We start from the raw sequence: 18,564 nt of genomic DNA on the forward strand, positions 1-18,564 counted from the left end.
ACCATCTTTTGATGAGTTACTATATATACCACAATACAAATACGTTGAGTCTTGTGCAAGTGAAATCGAAACATCAGCAAGTGATGGTAGCATTAACATCTTTTTCTACTGTGTCAAAGATTCCTCTAGTACTTTATTAATTAAATATTCCCCAGGTGTCCTGGCACCCTTGGTGAAAGGGGCATCTGGGAGCAATCCACAGGATGTGAAGCCCAGCAAAGCGCAGTGTCTGAAGCAGCAGGAGTTTAGGTAGGCAGGGTGTCAGTCCGAACATTGTAATTTCTCCAGGAAAGTTTCAAGTCTAGACTGCAGACCGCTCTTGTGGGGGAAGAGCATATTGCTGCTTGGCAATTCGAAAGACCTGCAAACCAGCAGCAGTATTAAGACAACTTAGATACTTTTCTTGCTTTGTCCTTGCAGAACAATTAAAGACTGATTTGATTTAAAGTTTGATTTTTACTTTTATTTTTTAACCTAATTAGAGAGAAAGGTTGCCATTTTGAAACTAGAACCAAGTCATTTATTAGCAGGTACATAATTTCATATTAACCACTTTATAAATTGTTTATTGTACTTCTTTTTCCTAATTTCCTTTTGGTAGTGATGTTTTTCTGAAAGTATCTGTCACTACTTTACCGACATGGCTTCCCTGCAGAGTTTTCTGGCAGGGTAGTATAAAGGTAGTATAAAGTATGCTATTTTCTTGTTGAAAATAATGAAAAATATTTTTGTTCCTCAAAACAACTATGGACAGGAAGCTGAAATACAGCAAGGTGGAGAAGAACCTTTACTGTTTTCTGGAAACGGTGGGTTTGTTCTGATTAAGTTACATCCAGTGGGAAATTTTGCTGGATGTCGATGCAAAAGATTGAGCCCTGAAACTTCTCAGCAGAATCATGAAGCATATGACTGAGGCTCCAGTCTCCTGGTCGTCCTCATGGAAATCTTCTGAACTCACTCTAACAGGTCCATGTCCTTCTTATGCTGGGGACCCTGGAGCTGAATACAGGGCTTCAGGTGGGGTCTCACAAGAGCAGAACGGGGGGGAGAATCACCTCCCTTGCCCTGTTGGCCACACTGCTTTTGATGCAGCCCAGGATATACTTCATGGACTTCAATGACAGATCAGGGTATGTGAGCAGAATTGTGAAAGTTTAAGCAACTTCTACCTTGACCTTGCATTTTCTTTTTGCACTTGACTATGCCTAGCTTTAAAGTATTTCTGTGAACATTAAAATGTGCAGTCACCACTTGGTACTTCTTTAATATGGATTTCTAGAGAATCTTTGTGGTGGGTTGACCTTGGACTAGCTGCCAGGTGCACCCCTAGCTGCAGTCTCCTCTTCAACAGGACAGAGAGAAAACAAGATGAAAAAACTCTGGGGTAAAGACTGGGAGATTACTTACCAATAACTATAAGGGCAAAACAGACTTGACTTATGGAAAAGCAATTTATTGTCAATTAAGGTACAGTTGGATGGTAAGAAACAAAGACAAAAGCCACAACACTGTCCCTCATCCTTTTTTTTCCCAAGCTCAGCTAAACTCCTTCATTCCTAACTCTTCCACCTCCTCCCTACATCTTCATATATTTTTCTTCTATTTTTTAGGAGGGGCAAGAAGCACAGTATAATTTTGAGGACCCAGCTGTCAGTGAGAGTCCATGCTTGCATCGGTAAGTGAAGTTCCACATCCCTAAAAAAAGAGAAAAAAAATAGACAAAATGGATCCCTTGGAAGCACGTCTAGGGAATATGAATCAGGCTTGCTGTGTTAAGGGTAGTAGGCCAGTAGATCTGTTTCCTTGTTGTGTTTGCTGCTCTGTAAAATTGTTACTAGTTACATTATCCTTTAGTCATGTTAAACATCTCAGAGAAGTATCTCATTTGAAAGTGAAATGTGATAGTTGGAGATGCTTTGGAGAATTTTGGGTTATTCGTCTTGCTGCTGCCTTTGTATGTGCCTAAAGAAGATTGTATTCTGAACTGAGAAGGAAATCTGAGGTATTGTTGGCTCACAGCAGCTACAGCATTTTAATAGCATGTAATATCTACTGCTTCAGGTCTTTCAGATCTTGGCTACTTACTGTCATTATCGCAGTGTTGCTGTCTTGGAAGTACCCTGGTTAAAACAGTGCTGTCACGAGGAAAAGTCTGAATTAATAAAGTGTGTCACAAGAGCTTTAAGATTGCCTGTGTGGAAGCAGACTTGCTGTCACAGAACTAATGTTCTCTGCTGTTCTATAGACCAGCGTGCTTCACTGAGCGTTAGTGGCAAAGCTCATGCTCACGTTTGGGTAATGTTAAGAGAGATGTTATAGATGTCTGGTTTAAAATCAAATCCTGTATCTACATGCCATAGTTGCTTGATTTGTTTTCAGTTTTTCTATAGTGGATTCAACACCCTAACTTGTTTACCTCGTGGATGGTTTTGCTTTAAGAGATCACAGATGAAGCATTAGAACATAGACACTTTCCTTAATAAAAGAAGAAAGTCAAAGTTTGTGTTATTTCCACAGTGCTGTTGCTGTTGGAGGATTCAGGCTTTAAGTACATCTAAACTTCTTTCCCCTGCCCCCAGGGCGTGTTATGAAATGGCCTTTATGGGAATTTGAACTGAGTATAAGTAACCTACAGAATTCCTCAAATACCTACAGTTGAGAGCAAACTTCAGGCTGCATCATGCAGGAACAGATTCTCCATTACTACCGTTGATTTGGAGAACTACAGTAGAGCAAGCCGGTGTGTTAAGTATTGGAGGAGAAACAGAAATGGTGCAGAGTCTGGGCTGATTTTGTAAATATGAATGAAATTATGAACAGTTTAGGGAAGCTTGTTTTTGTTGGGTCTGTGAATATCTTTAGCAAAATAGACCAGTGCACCATGAGAAGATTCCGTATGTTTCCTGTATTGACATTTTAGAAGACACTTTTAATGTAAAATTTATAATTTTCCAGGGTTGCAGGAATTGTTGCCAGCTTCTCTGTGTGGCTACTTGGTTTTAATCCGTTTGCGATCAAGCTTACTGCAGGCAATTAGGCATATTACTGTGCGTGTATTGTAATTGTTCTTGCGTGGAAGTGTATTCCTTTGTCAGGTGCTGCTGTGCTTTGGCAGCAGCAATGCATTCGGTGCTGAGTACAGAGGAAGCCAGGCTGCAAAACTCGAGTCCAGATCTTAGCATCCTAGAAGTGAGGTGTGTTTGGATGTGGGTTTTTGGCACGGGTCAGTACCGGCATAAAAGCCAAATGCAAGATCTGGTTCTAATTTCCAGCCCCCCTCCTGAAGTTTAGATTTTTAGCGTAAGTTTTTGTTTCAGCCCGTAGCTTGTTGTCATGTAACTTCTCTTCTCTCCTTTTTTGTTTCGATGTATTAAATGTATCTTATTTTTTTGGAATGTGTTTGTTTGAAGCAGTTCTTAATAGCGGCATCGTGTGATAAACTGTCGGTCAAACTTGTCACAGGACAGGAGGGTTGTTTCTCTGTCAGTGGTTGCTTTCCTTCATCCTGCGTGTACTTTCACGTCAGCTGCCTGTTAGGTCTCTTCTGAAATAGAAGTGTTAGGTTTTGAGGTTAAAAGATGCGTTACATATTTGGAGCAGAAGCCGGGAGCTAGAGCAATCTGAGATGGTGTTACGTGGAATAAAAACATCTTGCTGTGGCTATTTTCTTTCAGTCCCCACCCGCCTGTGTTAGAATTACAATTGTCTTCATGTTATCCTTGGAAAGCATTGTGGTCAGAAATGTTTCTGACTATGCAAAGTCAACGCTGGCTAGCTAGGACTGCTTTCCGAGAAGTCCTGGCTTCTTCTCTAGTGCCCTTGCCTCAGAGCCATCCTTGCACTGAAGGTTTGTAAATCGCTTTAAAGAGCCAAGCGGTGTGCAGAACTAGCTTTCATGTCATAAATTCTTCCATTGGGAAGCTGTACCAACGTTGTCTTCTTTCTAATATGTTATGCTTTTAATTGTGGGAAATGCACGACTGTTTACGTTCAGATCTCCAAGTAAAGTTTTCCAGCATTAGTGGCTTTGGTTCTCCAGGGAATTCAATGGGCCTTAGTGTCAGAGGATGTATTGACTACAGGCCAGTATTTTTTTAAGACTTAGGAAGCTTTAGCAAATCCCAAGTCAAATGTGGTGGTGTGTTTTTGTTTGTTTTGTAATTGTTTTGTTGTTGTGTTGTTTTTTTTTTTTTAGCAGGGCAGGGAATGAATAAAGCCCAATAACCTGTGTGTGGAAGTTGCTAGAGAGAAGTATTTTCTGCCCTGTTGTATACCAGTCACTCCAAAACATCTCAACTCAATTTAATGCATTGGTGTATATATTATTTTCTCTCAAATTGAGTTCTTGTCACATGCTTAGACTAAAGGTCTTTCAGCATCAAGGAGCAAATTTTCATTTAAATATAGCTCTACTTATTTTCCCATTTTGGCTTGATCCTGATTAAAGCATCAGTACTAATTAAAAGATAATTTCAAATATGAAATTGAGTTTTTTTTTTACTAACTGCCATATTTACAGTGTTCTTTTGTATGAAAAGAATTGCTGAAACCAGTTTTGCTCATAGAATGTAAGTAATTGAAAATTAGAGGTATTCTTGCACCTGTTGATGTTAAGGGTCCTTAGTGGAGGAAGATCAATTATTAAATTTTACAATGTCAATTTTTTTTTTCTCAAATCTGTCAAATTTAGCCTTTTATTTCAATTAGATTTATTGTGAGTTAATACCCTGTGGGAAAAGTCTTTCTGGTGTTTTTGTCAGCCATGTGACTTTCCTTTTATATATTTAGTTGTGCCTTACCATAAGTTTAATTTGTATGTGTTTAACAATTACAGGGCTCAGCTGAAGCCCTGATAAAGTCCGATGTAGCTCTGAAGTGAGAACCCCAGCAGTGCCAGAAACTTTTGCCCTTGAAACTACATGGAAGACTTTAGTCAGAGCGATTCTGACGTGGAAGTTTTAAAGCTGCTGTGAAGTTTGAGCTCCACTCTTCCTGGGCTTGGTGCCTTTGCCGCGTGGTTGTTTGGACAGCTCTGTTTGCTTCAGCTGCTGCTTCCTTCTTGCTTTGTGGGCCCGTTGGTTGCTTCTTAGAAGTTTGCTCTTAAAATCCTGAGTAGTCTCTGAGGGAAAAGACACCGTTTGCTCTTGCGTACCTGAGTGCTGTACCTAGCCCAAGAGTCCCATGTCCTCTTTTAAAACGTTCAGGTTTGGGACTGAATCCTCAGAAGTGTTACTCTCAGTACTGAGAAGGAGTTTGGGCTAGCCCTGTGATAATAGCTTAGAATGCTTCTGCCAAAAAACAAACAAACAAAAACAACCAAAAAACAATAATGTGAGCTTTAGGTGTTAATACAATGTAATACAAGAAGAATGCCAATATTGATGGTTTATGTAATTCTCGATACGTGTACGGGCCTGGGATTGGTCAGAGTGCCGTGGCTTGGAAGAATGGGAAATGTTGCAAGCTGTATTAAATTTTACTTCTCCTTTATATCAGTCCATTATTAAAAATGGAAAACAAAACAAAATGACCTTGGTTGGCTATAATTTTTTTTTGCATTATATAATTACACTTCAGTATCATTACAGCCCCTTCCTGCATTTATGTGAAGTCTTGCTTTTATCTGTTGCTAAATGAAAAACACCAATGTGCGTAGATATCTGAGTATTAAGTTTCGTAGCTTGAACCAGGTAGGTCCTTAAACAGCGTACAAGTCTATTACTGCAAGGGTCTTGTTAAATGTATAATCTAACTTCATTATTAGTCATCGTCACTGTTTTATAAGCCCATTCTGTTGGCTTTTGCACATAAGCAGTTGCAGATTTACTGGAGCTTAGCGGATCTACGGCGTGCTTGCCCTTCCCCATCCTTCCATGAGCGCTGAGCTGTGGATTGCTCCCGAGTAGGTGATGTAACGTTGGCCATGCAGCACTGCAGCTGTTTCTAGCCCCTGTTATTAGGGCATCTGCTTTATCTAGCCATGTTAGCACCAATATTGATCTTTTTCACGCAGATCTTTGGGTTGCCTTTTTGACATCATCTTGCTCTTGATACCTCTTACGAAACTTGGCCATAAATATCTTTGAGTTGTTTTTGTTCTGTTACACCTGAGGGAAGCTACAAGCTAGTTGTAACTACAGGGCTAGTGCAAGCCAGCTGTTTTTATTTGTCCTTTCATGGCTGAAATATGCATCTAGTCCTCTTTTCCATGTACAGTTTTCCCTTCTGTTTTCCATTATGTGGACTTGTTGTATGTATTAGAGCAGATATGATTAGGTCCTGCAACTATTTACGCATACATTGAACCTTTGGTATGACCTTTCACTCCAAGTGCTTGAGCTGCAAGTCCCTTCCCAGTGGAACCGCGTGCTTTCCTGAAGACAAAATCAAGGCTCAAGTCAATAACCGCACCTGGCACTTTGTTGCAGGGAAGTTAAGATACATAGAGATGTAAAAAAATATGCTTTGTCTTTCTGTGAATATAGTATAGAAGAGTTGAAAAGACAGTGTGGTTCTGGTTAAGAAAACGTGAAACCATGTTGTATCGTTCTCGGAGGGCAGAGTTAAGCTTGTGCCTACAACCCGTGTTATTGGTACTTTATCGCTTCAGATGCTTCTCCCTCCAGATCTCATTATCATATTGCATTTGTCTGGCATATCCACGTTTGCAGTGTGCTGAGGGCTGGAATGGAGTTCTCAGAGTTACGGAGACTGAAGCTCCTGCAGTTGATGCTTCAAAACTTTCTGCTGTCTCTTTGTTTTTCTTTTCTTAAAAGGAATAGCTTATTGAATTTAAAATAAACAGCTTTCTTGTGTACAACTGTCCAAAATACGCTAAGAGGAAGAGTCTAATTAAAAAGTTTTCCTAAAGGAAGCTTAATTGTGGCATTAGGTCTTTCTTTTGAGCTCTTCATTTGGGCCAGCTTGATTTATATACTCAAATGCAAGTCTCAAGAGAAGAGGTACTTTGGATTGTTTGAAGGGCATTTTACGGTTTTCTGTTCAGTGTTAGGCATTCCTAATAGAAAACATTTTCTGTTGGAGAGAGAGAACATGTGGAGAGCATTAGCCGTTCAGCAAAACATGCAACCGATTCGGATTTAATTTAAAGGGAACAAAAGAGGTGCCTTGAGAATTTGTCGGAAGCGCTGTGGTTTTCAGTTCTGTGCGCTGATGGTAACAGAGAGGTGAGTAGAAATTGCTTTATCAAGTATGTTCTTAGCATAATTGGGACAGAGGAGATGGTGATTAATGGATTTAATAGTGCTACATAGGGATCCCGCATGCATTATGGATTTGTAATCATGACACACTTCCTATGATTCTTGCCGTTCCTCGGTAAAAGTCCCAGCTTAAATGAAGATAATAAACATGTTTATTAGATGTAAACTGACATCTCACAAATTGAAAAAATGTGAAAAATGATGCCGGAGTTTGGAGGCATTTTTTTTTAGGGTTAGGGTGTTTTTTTTTTTTTTTTTTAATAGTATGACATGAATTCTAGTTAGGACAGTGCAGACAGTATTGGGGCCTGCTTCCAGATGTGGTTGGAGATATGATTGGTTCAGCTTTTTTTTCAGTTTGGGTGAATCATGAAATAGCTGCAAAGGGTATGATAAAAATACCTTTTGGAGCTTTTTAGGCTTATTTAAACTTGCTTTACTGAGAATGTGGAACACAGATGCTTCAAGTAAAATCCCATGGTCTCCTGATCAGATTGCTTTGCGAAAAAATTCTGTATAGATAACTTATGGTGCTTCTCTTCGAAATGTACACCTCTTCAAACTGAAATACTAGACTCATGTTGTACTCCTAGTGCATGGTTATAGTCAGCCTCCTTTGTCGGATCAACCTCAGCTCTTCCTCACAACCTGTTGTCTGCCTGCCTTCGTTGGTCTCACCAAGGAAACTGAGGGCTGGTTCTGTATGATTTCAGACGGTGTTTGAGACGAAGCAGGGAGCTTTCCAGGAATTGTCTCCGTATTTCATGTAAATTGCAATTCTTAAAGTAGGCTTTGCAGCAAAATAACCAAGAAGCTGTAGAGCACATAAAGCCTCTGTGAGCAGTGGGTTGTTGCTTTAGAGCGCTGAATTCCTGTTTTAAAAGGGCTCGTTCCAGTTTTGAAAGGACTGCTGCGGAGCGTGCAGTGGGATGCTTTTCTTGTCTTGGGAAGCTTTGTTTTACCATGTGGAAGCTTATCTGACTTGACTTGCACCTGAAAGTGCTGCAGAAATTGAGTGAGATGTCTTTGAATTGGGATATGCTCCTTATGACTTCTTTTAATGACAGCTTACGTTTCCATTGCAATTCACTTTTCTAATAATGTGTTAAAAAAAATTGCAAGGGAGAAGAAATCTACTTTTGATTCTTAACAAATGAGAAAATTTAAAACAAATTTTGTTTTTAAACAAATAAACAGAAAAGTCAAGTCATCTTCAGTAGTACCTTAAAGGAAACCACCTCTTCATAAAGCCAGGAAAATATGTAGCATGATGCTTTGTTTCCCTCCTTTTCCTTGTTATAAGCCAATTTAGACTTGTTTCAGATACGTATATGGTTTGAATGAGTAATAAAGTGCCATGTTACTGATATGTGGATTTTTTTTGTGGATATTTTTTCATGCAGTCGAACCACACATCTTTCTGAATTCTACCAAAATACAGTATTGGTCTTATTTTGTGTATGTAACCATCTACATGGTGTTTGGAAAATAGTGCACCTGTGCTAATGGATTAAATTTCACAAAAGAAAAGGAGAACTAAATTATTGAATTAATGTGAAACTACTCGAGTATACTACCCTTCAGTTTCTGAAATTTCATGTCCAAAAGAGGTGTTGCCATTGTTAGGATTAGATTTACCCTTTTCTTGTGTTTTAAAGTCATAGTAAATTCATGCAGCCTATCTCTCCCCTCGGAGACTGGCCTGGGCTTAGTCTCTCCCAAACTGTGACTCATTCATCTCGGGTCACCCAGGTGGGACAGTTGGGGGTCTCTCATCCCCTGGGTAGTGTGAAGGGGAGGAGGTTCTTAGAGCTGTCCTGCTAAGATAGGGATCAACAGAAATCATTGCTGCTGTATAGCTGCTAGACGTGAATGCGGCAAGCTTGGTTTTGCTTCTTTTTTTAACAGTCCCCATATTTTCAAAGAGGTATCCTAAATTTCATTAGATATGGGAGTTTGTGTAGTTTTCTCAAAAGAAAAATAGCAAACAGAATTTCTTGTAACCTCTTAGTTCCATCAGCAGCTCTAGTTAGTTTTCATATAGTTTCCCTCTAGCTATTTCCATTTCCTGCTTCATAGCCTTTGTATTGAAAGGCAAAGCAGCTCTCTCAGTCTTTTGGTGTATCTAAGACAATTGAACTAATCTTGCTGCAGACTGAAGCACAGCACATTCAAGCCCTTAACTGAGAAAAAAAGGTTAAGTTCGTGTTATGTCTTCAAATAAATTAGTGTTATGCTTGGAAGAGAATGGAGTGATTTGTTTCCTACTTCTATCTAAACCTATTCCATCAGAGGATATAAACCAAATGAATTTGGTTCAGATTAGTTTTCTTGAGACAGTACACGACTCAGGCCTATTTTAAACTTTGCCCTGCAAAAATTGTTAGAGGTGCATCAATAAAATAAAATTAAGCACTTAAAATTATGGAAGAGAAATTAGGAACTGCTACTTAAATGCTGTGGGTTTGGAATAGGAAATGTTGGTAATTCTTTTGGCTGTCATTCTCACTCCTGCTGCTGATTTCATCATTGTTTATAAGGAAGATGGAGGGACACTGCTTTTGCTCTCGTGGAATTAAGGTAAATGCAGTTCCTACCTCGCTCAGATGTTCTTAGATGCATGGGTGGATTTGGCTTTGGTTTGCCACTCATCTCTAATCACGTATACTGAAGATGCTATTAACATTAAAGATGTATAGAAAAGTGGTGCTCTTCATCTCAGGTTGCCCCAGAGTGCTTGTGGAGTCTCCCTCCTTGGTGGTCTCCAAAAGCTGCCTGGACATGGCCCTGGGCACCCCGCTCTGGGTGTCCCTGCTGGAACAGGGGGACAGACCAAGTGGCCTCCAGAGGGCCCTGCCAACCTCAGCCATGCTGTGAGTCTGTCTTGTTCAGCTGTAGATTTTAGCTCTTGGTTTGCTAAAATTTATGGAGTTGTGTGGTGATTCTGGAAGTGTCTGTAATGCAGGTTGTGTCTCTTCCACAAGTTTTTGGGTAGATTAAGAAGTGGATTAGGGATGGTTATTTTTGTACCGCATACTTCTACTATAATATAAGAGCAGAAGTATTGTTAGTCCATAAAGTAGGAATTGTGCTACTATGGAAAGGAGGCTTCATTCTGTTTGGAGTGAATCCATCACATGTAGGGCTTTGGAGTGGGAGCCTTGGAAGAGTTTTGGCGTAAGGAAACTTTGCATATCCTCTTTAGTACTAACGAAATACTAAGCCTCTCTACATGTCTAGAGAATGTCTGGGCTATTTTTTCCCCAGTAAATGACTGAGGGGGATCCTATGCAAGAAATAGGGAAACACTTCCTGTGTGTATTCTCTCCTGTATGATTTTTTTTTCATTCACTACGTCTGATTTCTGCTTTCTGATGGATGCTTTTGTTCTGTTACTTGACTGGCATGCACCACAGAAGAATGCATGCTCAGTCACGCTTTATGGTGTTTTATTTCTTATTAGCTTAAATAAGATAATGTGTGACTCTGTGTTTCAATGGTATACGTACAATCGTACATCTGCTTCAGTCTGCTTATCTTTAAAATGGTAAGCAAAATGGTCACTGATGCCTCAAACTGATGCCTTTTTCTAACTTTTCGTGAGCTCGCTGTGAAGCCCAGTGTATGGATAGCTTCTTTTTCAGTCTTTGTGTAATGACACGTCAGTTAAGTTTTGTTACCATCTCAAGATCTTACAGTGGGTGGTGATGTGATATACATGTGGTTTCGTAACATAGTCGAAGTAATTTTTCATCCAGTTTTATTAACTTTTTATGAAATGTAACGTTAAATGCCCTGTCTAATAATTTAACAGTTAAGATACAGTTGCTCTGGGTGTGGCCTAGCATCTGTATTACTGCTGGATTGCATGTTACTCAAGTTTTCATCGTGCCATTCAAATAACATTTGCTGTTCTTTTATTGCCTTCAGCTATCCTATTCTTCTCTCGTTTATATCTTTTGATCTTTTTCATGTGCAGCTGCTTTTGTTTCTGTATAAGTGAAGATGATTTAATTTGTAAATTGGACTCATATCAACTTTCTTTCTTGAAAGAAATATCCCAAGGACTATGGAGCTTTATTTAGAATAGGTGGCACAGCTCTCTGATGTAACCTGTTGCCTTCTGTAAGACTTCTAAGTGAGCAGATCTGCTCATATTCAAGCAAAAACATGTACTATTCTGCAAAGTATTTCTATGGTACCTTCAGAAGGATAGATAAAATGTTCATCTCAATTTCAGATATGCCACGAGCAGAGGTGGTGATCGCTGAGGTTGTTGCTATGGTTTTGTACACGTATGAGTCTGATGAAGCTAAGGACATCATATCTCCATCTGGAAATGGGAGAGGTGTATGGGATTTTTGGAGTATTTCATTGGCAATATTGTAAACATTATGAAATGTAATGTAGATAATTTCCTTTATTTCACAGCTTTTCAGATTTTCTAGTGTTACTCTGATAGTTGCCCTTTCCTGTATTTTAACAGTGATAACATCTCAGTTAAGTTTAGCTCTTCCCCATGTAAGTTTCAATAAAGAAAAAAAAATCAGGCTCCAAAGAGGTAAAATTGCAACCTCTTAATTTAAAATCTAAGCAGACGTTACTGTGGATGGCCAGCATGCTATTGTAAGTGGTGGGATGTCACAAGCCGTGTCAATTCATATTTAGCAGTTTGAGATGAGCCTGGTATGTATGGAATTATAGATCAGGTTTCTTTTAACCTTTCAGACATTAAATATTTAGCTCTGGTCTTCCTATTAAAACATGAAGAGGAGTGCATGAAGTTAACTTGTTGATGTGCTGAGGAGGGAAATATAACTGTTGGATGTGTTCCTTGCTTCTGTAATCCAAATTTAGGTTCACTGGCTGTTTAGGAGCCTGTTCAATGTCAAACGCCACTGGAGAGATTTGCTTACTGCCTGGCCTCATTTGAAGCACAGACAGGTGAGAGTGTGGAAAGCTCCTTGGCATATTGGGCACGGGAGGAGGCCTAGGGTCTACTCACTGTGCCCCAGGGCCAGGGTTTACAGCTCAGCCCTTGCGTGGCTGCAGAGCTTGCTCCACAGGTGCAAGGGCCGTTTGAGCAGCTCCGTGCAGCAGAGGGTGATGGCGATGGTGGCAGCCAGCTGACAGTGCTCTTCTGTGACTTGCTGCTTGGAAGATGTACAAGTGGTCTCTGTAACAGCATCAGATCCATCACAAGGCTTTTCTACTTCTGTGTTTTGCTTGACGTTACAGTGAGGAAAAGCTTGCTGTAGAAAAACATGGGCATGTTTGCATGAACGGTCTAGCATCATACGTAACGCTATCCCGAAAATCTTTGGGTACAACCCTCACAAGGGAGTATCATCATCTGTTGTTCATTTGAGTGGTTATTAATTTCTAGTATATTACAAATATTTCAGCTCCAGAAAAGATTAGGCAAGGAAATAAAATCCTCCTTGTGTTTTTACCCAGATAGCACTACAGTATTTCTGGGCATTTTGTGCTCCGGGAGATGGGAGCAAAAACCATGCTCAGCAGAGCCCCATAAAGCCTGGGTGTGAGTACACACTGCACCACATTCCAAAGGCTCATACAAAGGATGAGTATAATGCACAAGCAGCCACGCATACCATAGATTATTTGTTGTGGGGTGCTGTCACTCTGTCTCCTGGGGGTTTCTCTCAGAGGTTAGTGGTCTTGCGCATTGCTGTCGCTGTGGTCTTGCTGTTTTGCGACGTGTACCTGTGCTGTGGGTGTTGTGTGGTTTAACCAGCAGCTGTTTTCTGTTCTGTGCTCCTTCGTCAATGTGCTGTCATTCAAGTATCTTGACTAGACCTTGGGGGAGTTTCCTTAACCGTAGAGCTACAAGGTTGAATCTTTTTGTCGTACAGCCAGTAAAATTCATGTAATTTGGTGTAAACTATCAGGACCTAAAGGAGCATCTGAGCTGGCGGTACCTATTTGAATAGCTCCCTGCTACCCTGGGGTGCAAGGTACCATTTCCAGCCACCCTCTGAGATTGCTGGCCAGGGAGGCAGGAGGTATAAACAATCCAAACACAGAGGTGCCCAGACAGCCCCTAAGTTTCTCTGTAGTGAAAATGGGTGGGCACATGCTACACAGAACAAGCATTTTTGTAATTGCGTCTGCTTTATGGAGACTGAAAACCCTTATTCGTACTTCTTTTGTTTAGAAAAACAAGTAAAACAAGCTAAAACCACCAGCAACAAAACACCATGGACTTAATTCCTCTCTATTCTCTGCCTTCCTCTTATCTTTGTTGCAGGTAGGGAGTAGGAGCCTTACGAGCCTGATCCAGCTGACGGGGAGCTGTAAGACACTGGCCTTTGTTTTGCTCCATATTGCTTGAGTTGCTCCTAGCTGTGGTGTGTCTGAAAATAACTTCTAGGTGAAGCTTTAGTGCTGTATCATTGCCATGAGTCGCCTTCTTGTCAGCCTCCCAGTCACTTCAGACATGCAGCCTGGCGTCTGCGTTAGCCTCTAGGCTCCCTCTGTCATCGGTGAACAGAGTTTGTCTAGAGGGCACTTCAGAGCATCCCAGTTATGCTCCTGCCCTGAATTGCTCTCCTTCCATTGACCATAAAGGGAACAGACAGGGAGAGGAGCTGCCTGGCTGAGAGGGTCATGTACTCTTCCCTTGTTCCTTTCTGTTCTCTGTCTGTAGAGCCCTGATAGTCATTCTGGGGTAACAACAGTTTTTAGTGAAATTGTTTTTTTTGCCAAGCTCTGAAAATAGTTGCACTGATTTCTTCTTCCTAATTTCTACCAGCATCTAATATATATTTGGTATATGCTAATACACATAGTGGTATAATGTCAGTGAAAGGCTTTGGCCAAGAAGGGCAAAGATGGAGTTGAGGAACAGCTGCTTTGAGCATCGTGTTCTCCTCTTACCTGCCTAACGGATACCTTCAGTATCTTAGGAAACTAATATTGCCTCTAGCAGAATTAAATTCTGCTCAGTGGCTGCCTCAATGAGTGAATTTTGTCTGCTGGACATTGTTCTCATTATGCTAGTCATGCTGGGATGATGATGAGGTCCTTTAGCCCAACGCATTATAAAAAGAGTGTTAGGTAAAATAAGATTTCAGGGGCCTGGGCAATGAGTTACCTCCCTTGGCTCTAAGATCCATGGTGTAGTTGGAAGCAAATGGAGAGAGAGTGGGGTCTCTGTGGCTGTGCCCAAGAGCTTTGTTAGGGCTGAGGCAGGAATTTTGGATGTGGGGACACAAGTTTGTCCGGGCAAATTCCCATCTCCCATGAGATGGTTTGGGGTAAGAGGTGATCCATTTGAACTCTGTGGAGCACTTGAACGTGATGGTGCTTTTTGATAGCTTGTGCCACTGTTTCCTGGAGGGCAGGTTTGCAGGCAAGTCCCTTCCCAGGAGAAGGAGCAAGTTACAGTTCTGCTTTAGCTCCAGGAGTGCTATTTCAGATCAGAACTTCCTCAAAGCAAGCCAGCTCTTTCAGGAGTTACAGAGCCTGCTGTGCTGCATGCAGAGCTGCGAACACCTCCTTCCGAGTTACATACACAGAAGAGGAGGATTTCTTTCCTCCTCACGTATTTCCTGGTGCTGGAGTTACTTTTTTTTTCCCCCCTGAATTCTCTGAGCCCGTGTAGGCTGGTGCCCCGTAGCTGGGGTTTTTCAGAGACAGCCTGTCGGCGCCTGCAGACGGATGGAAGGTGGCAGTCGGTCGGGCACAGCACACTCGCCCTCGCGCATCCCTCCCTTGGAGGGTCAGGTCGGCTGTACTTTGGCATTAAGCTCCCTGCTGGAAAGATCTTTTTCCTTGTTTCCTGTGAATAACAAGGAAAAGGAGGAGAGGGGCGCTCCTCAGGCTGCAGCCGTACCTGCCCTCACTTCTGGGAAAACAAAGGAGCTATTTTCAGGGCAGCGGCCTGTTCAGGGGGCTTAAATGCGATACCTTATCAGGGGCTGCTGTAGTGCATGTCACCGTTCACCCCTTTCACACCATCTCGTTGGGAGATAATGAAAGGGTGCCTTTCACATATCATTTCTGCCTTCATTAGGTGATATCACGAAGAGCGTTACGGTGACCCAACCACGGCCCTGTGACCTGATCGTAGCTCCTGCAGTTCGGTGCTGCTGTTCTCCGCATGCTTGCTCATACATGACAACATTGTCCTTCAGTCTTCTCTCTTCTCCTACCTCAGTGATAGCATTTTGAGTGTATTACAGCCTTAGTACTTCTCAGGGATGCCTTCTTTTCTCCAGAAAGAGAAGCAGAAGGATGGTTTGGACAAACAGTTTAGAAGGATGGAAATTTAAGCTCTTTTTTCATGATTTTTTTGGGTCAAATAACATTAAAATTACACAGGGTAACTCTTACCTTTCTCAACCTCCAGTTTATGAATAAAACAGCTGTTTGCTCACAGGCACGTATTTGGGGCTGCCTGGGTCTGTGAGTATTTTGATGTTGGAAGGCTTTTAGTTGCTTCCACTGGCACAGATCACCCCCTTCAGCATCTGCTGCTGCTCTGTCTGTTCAGCAGCAGCCAGGGCAGTGATGTCCACGTCTTTCTTTTTATTCCAGTGCTTTTTCAGTTAATCCTGTGGTTAATGTAGGGCAGAGAGAAGTGTGCATGCAAGTGAGCCCCTGACTATTTATGTCTGAATCTGAGACTTCTGAGCTCCTGACTGATAAGGTGGGCAGCTTCACGGTGGCGTTCAGGAGTTTCAATCTGACTGAACGAAACACGAATTGGGGAACAAGTTGGTGATAATGGCCTTTCCGTGATTCCTCGTCGTGCTGCAGGTTGATGGTTCAGATCTTCCGTTCTGATGTAGTTAGGGTTACGTTTCGCAGGTTCATTTTCTTGACGGTCTTGGGCAAATACAAGAAAATAAAATTTCTTGGAAAAACAGGGTTGCCTAAGGATGGGTATTTCTGTCCCGTTTTGATTCAGAAAGCTTCAGTTAAGGACCTAATAGCACAGTTTTCTCAACCTTATGTTTCTGGTCCCATACTATCTTGAGTTATGTGACTGTCTGGTACTTCAGCTGCCCTCAGCTCCAGAGGCATGAAGGCAGTGGTGTACTGATAACTTTTGCAGAGGGTGACTGAACATCTCTGTGCACCTGCAATACAAACACTGGTTATTTAGACACTCGATTCTCTTCATTCTAGCTCTAGTAATTTCCAGTGTGGATGTCTTTTCATTATTTTTTTGATTGCTCCCTTTCTTTAACTCTGCTTTTTCTCTGATTATCTCTTGAAACCCATTATAATGTTCCTATTTAGCAGCTGAATCATTTGCACATTTTTTAAAAGGGTTAGCTTCTTGTGACTGGTGTGCAGGTAGGAAATAGGGTGTCTATGGGGAGGATCTCTGTGAGCATTCCTTGGCAACAAGCACGATAAAAGCATATTCTGTTTTCTAAAAGGAACGTAAATGAAACCACTTCTTAATCCCTAGCAACTAAACAGAAAGAATAATAAGGACTGCCCAGTCCTTGCAGCATGGATTTGCATATTTGGAAAAATAAGCAGGTAATAGCTTAATGGGAAATAACTCTGATAGTCCTAAGGAAGTAGCTGTTGGTAAGGAAAGTGTGTATACGTTGTCTTGCTATTGTGCTTTAATGAAATACATTGCAAGTACATATGGCCAACAGGTATAATGCAGGCAAGTGCAGAGCTAATTTATGTTATCTTGCATGATCAAAGAAATGATCAAGGTAGTTGCCTTATTCTGTAGAGGGTTACCTTACAGAAATATTTAGATTATTCCTGAGGGATGACTTATGAAAGATTTTCATCTTCTCTCTTGCAAAGAGTGGGCAAGCGTGAAGTGAGTCATGAAAGGGCTGTAGAACAAAATGTCCTTGCTGGGTCAGATCCAAGGTCTGAGGAGAGCAGTCCCCCTGCTTCTTTCTTAATCAGCCAGTAACAGCTGCCTGAGGGAACAGTACAAGAACAGAGCAGGTATTTCACCAGAATATTATGCGGCCTCTTCCAGTTTTGTGCTTTGTGGTCTTTGTGGTGTTATCTTCACAATTAGTAACCCTCTGTGGATTTTTCTTTCAGGAACCTGCCCAGTTACTTTTAAGACATTAAGACACCATCCACGCTTTTTACCAGATAGGAAAGGTCACAGCTGTGAGCTCCAGCAGTTCAGCTGCACTCTGGGTGAGACAGCAGCTCTTTTTGGTTAGCTGGGACTTTAAACTTTCATTTGGTAACCTCTAGATGTGTTGAAAAAGGAATTACTGGTTCACCATACCTTCCATTGAAAGCTCAGTAGTGGTCGATGTCTGTTCCCATCCCACCCTCACCCCAAGCAGTCTTTTTGCAGGATGGAAATCCCTTGACCTGACTGGCCATTCCTCCAGAGGAAGTCGCACTGTCTTTGTTATGTGATGTTTCCTTAAAATACTTCAACAGTTATTTGCTATTAATCAACCTTGTCATTGTGTCTTTTCTAGTTCTGTTATGCAGCTTCTGAGACTGGGAACCTCAAATGTACCCACTATTAAAAATGTGGCTACACAATTTCTTTAAATAGTGCTATAATTATATTTTCTACTTTGTTTTTTGTTCCCTTAAGAATAATTCCCAAGACAAGTTAGCTCAGGAGCAGATAAAAAGCAGAACTGGCATCATCTGAGCATCTTTTGGGTGATAATAGTCAATTCAAATCCATAACTGTATGGAAAGTTTAAACACTTTTTTTTTTTTTTTTTTTTTTTCTCCTGTGATGCTTCTCTACAGCGAATTTCGTCTGTCACTTTTATCATCCAGCCAGGGCTGTGTGCTCCTTTGGCAGTTCTTCACGCTTGGAGCTCAGCTTACCTGCTCTGAGTATCTGAGAAGTAATAAACTTTGCTCCTTTTCTGCATACTGTTTTTGTTCATATTCATTGCTTGCAGTGATCAGTGCAGGCCCTAGAACCCCTTCAGTTAGACTGAATTTAGTTTTTAAATAATAAATTGGATATAATTTTAGGTCTGGAATCTCTGAGGGTGTAGTGAAAGGTCTGCATTTGCCCTAATAAATCCATTCTGATGTGAAAATGAAGGTGTAACTATATACATGTTCAGGTGTATTGAATGAGCCAGAACTAACACATGTTCATTGTGCCAGGGTAGGCTTGTCTTGACTTGAATATGATTAGTCACCACACATCTGTTTTCCATTCTAATTAAAATGTAACCAATACCTCTTTCCGCTTGTTCATCATCGCTGCTTTTTTCAGGGATTCATAGCAGCTAGACTCAGAAAAAAGTTCAGTGCGTTTGGCTGAAATTTGAGATCATTTCTTCTCGGAATAATTGATTGAACATGACCCTTACATTTTAATTAACGCTATTTA

The 18,564-nt window shown here is 41.1% G+C and overlaps 1 protein-coding gene across 4 annotated transcripts in view; it reads left to right on the forward strand.

Annotated features, from left to right (window-relative positions):
- The window catches only part of FHOD3 (formin homology 2 domain containing 3), a 399,093-nt gene that overhangs the window by 48,257 nt on the left and 332,272 nt on the right, over window positions 1-18,564 (forward strand). For all 4 annotated transcript variants that reach the window (XM_050708607.1, XM_035550471.2, XM_050708606.1 and 1 more), the window contains exon 3: window positions 1,611-1,675. In XM_050708607.1, the coding sequence (XP_050564564.1) occupies window positions 1,611-1,675 (65 nt within the window). The remainder of the gene's footprint in view (window positions 1-1,610; window positions 1,676-18,564) is intronic.

This window comes from Cygnus atratus, chromosome 2, assembly GCF_013377495.2.
Source record: "Cygnus atratus isolate AKBS03 ecotype Queensland, Australia chromosome 2, CAtr_DNAZoo_HiC_assembly, whole genome shotgun sequence".
Lineage (NCBI taxonomy): Eukaryota > Metazoa > Chordata > Aves > Anseriformes > Anatidae > Cygnus > Cygnus atratus.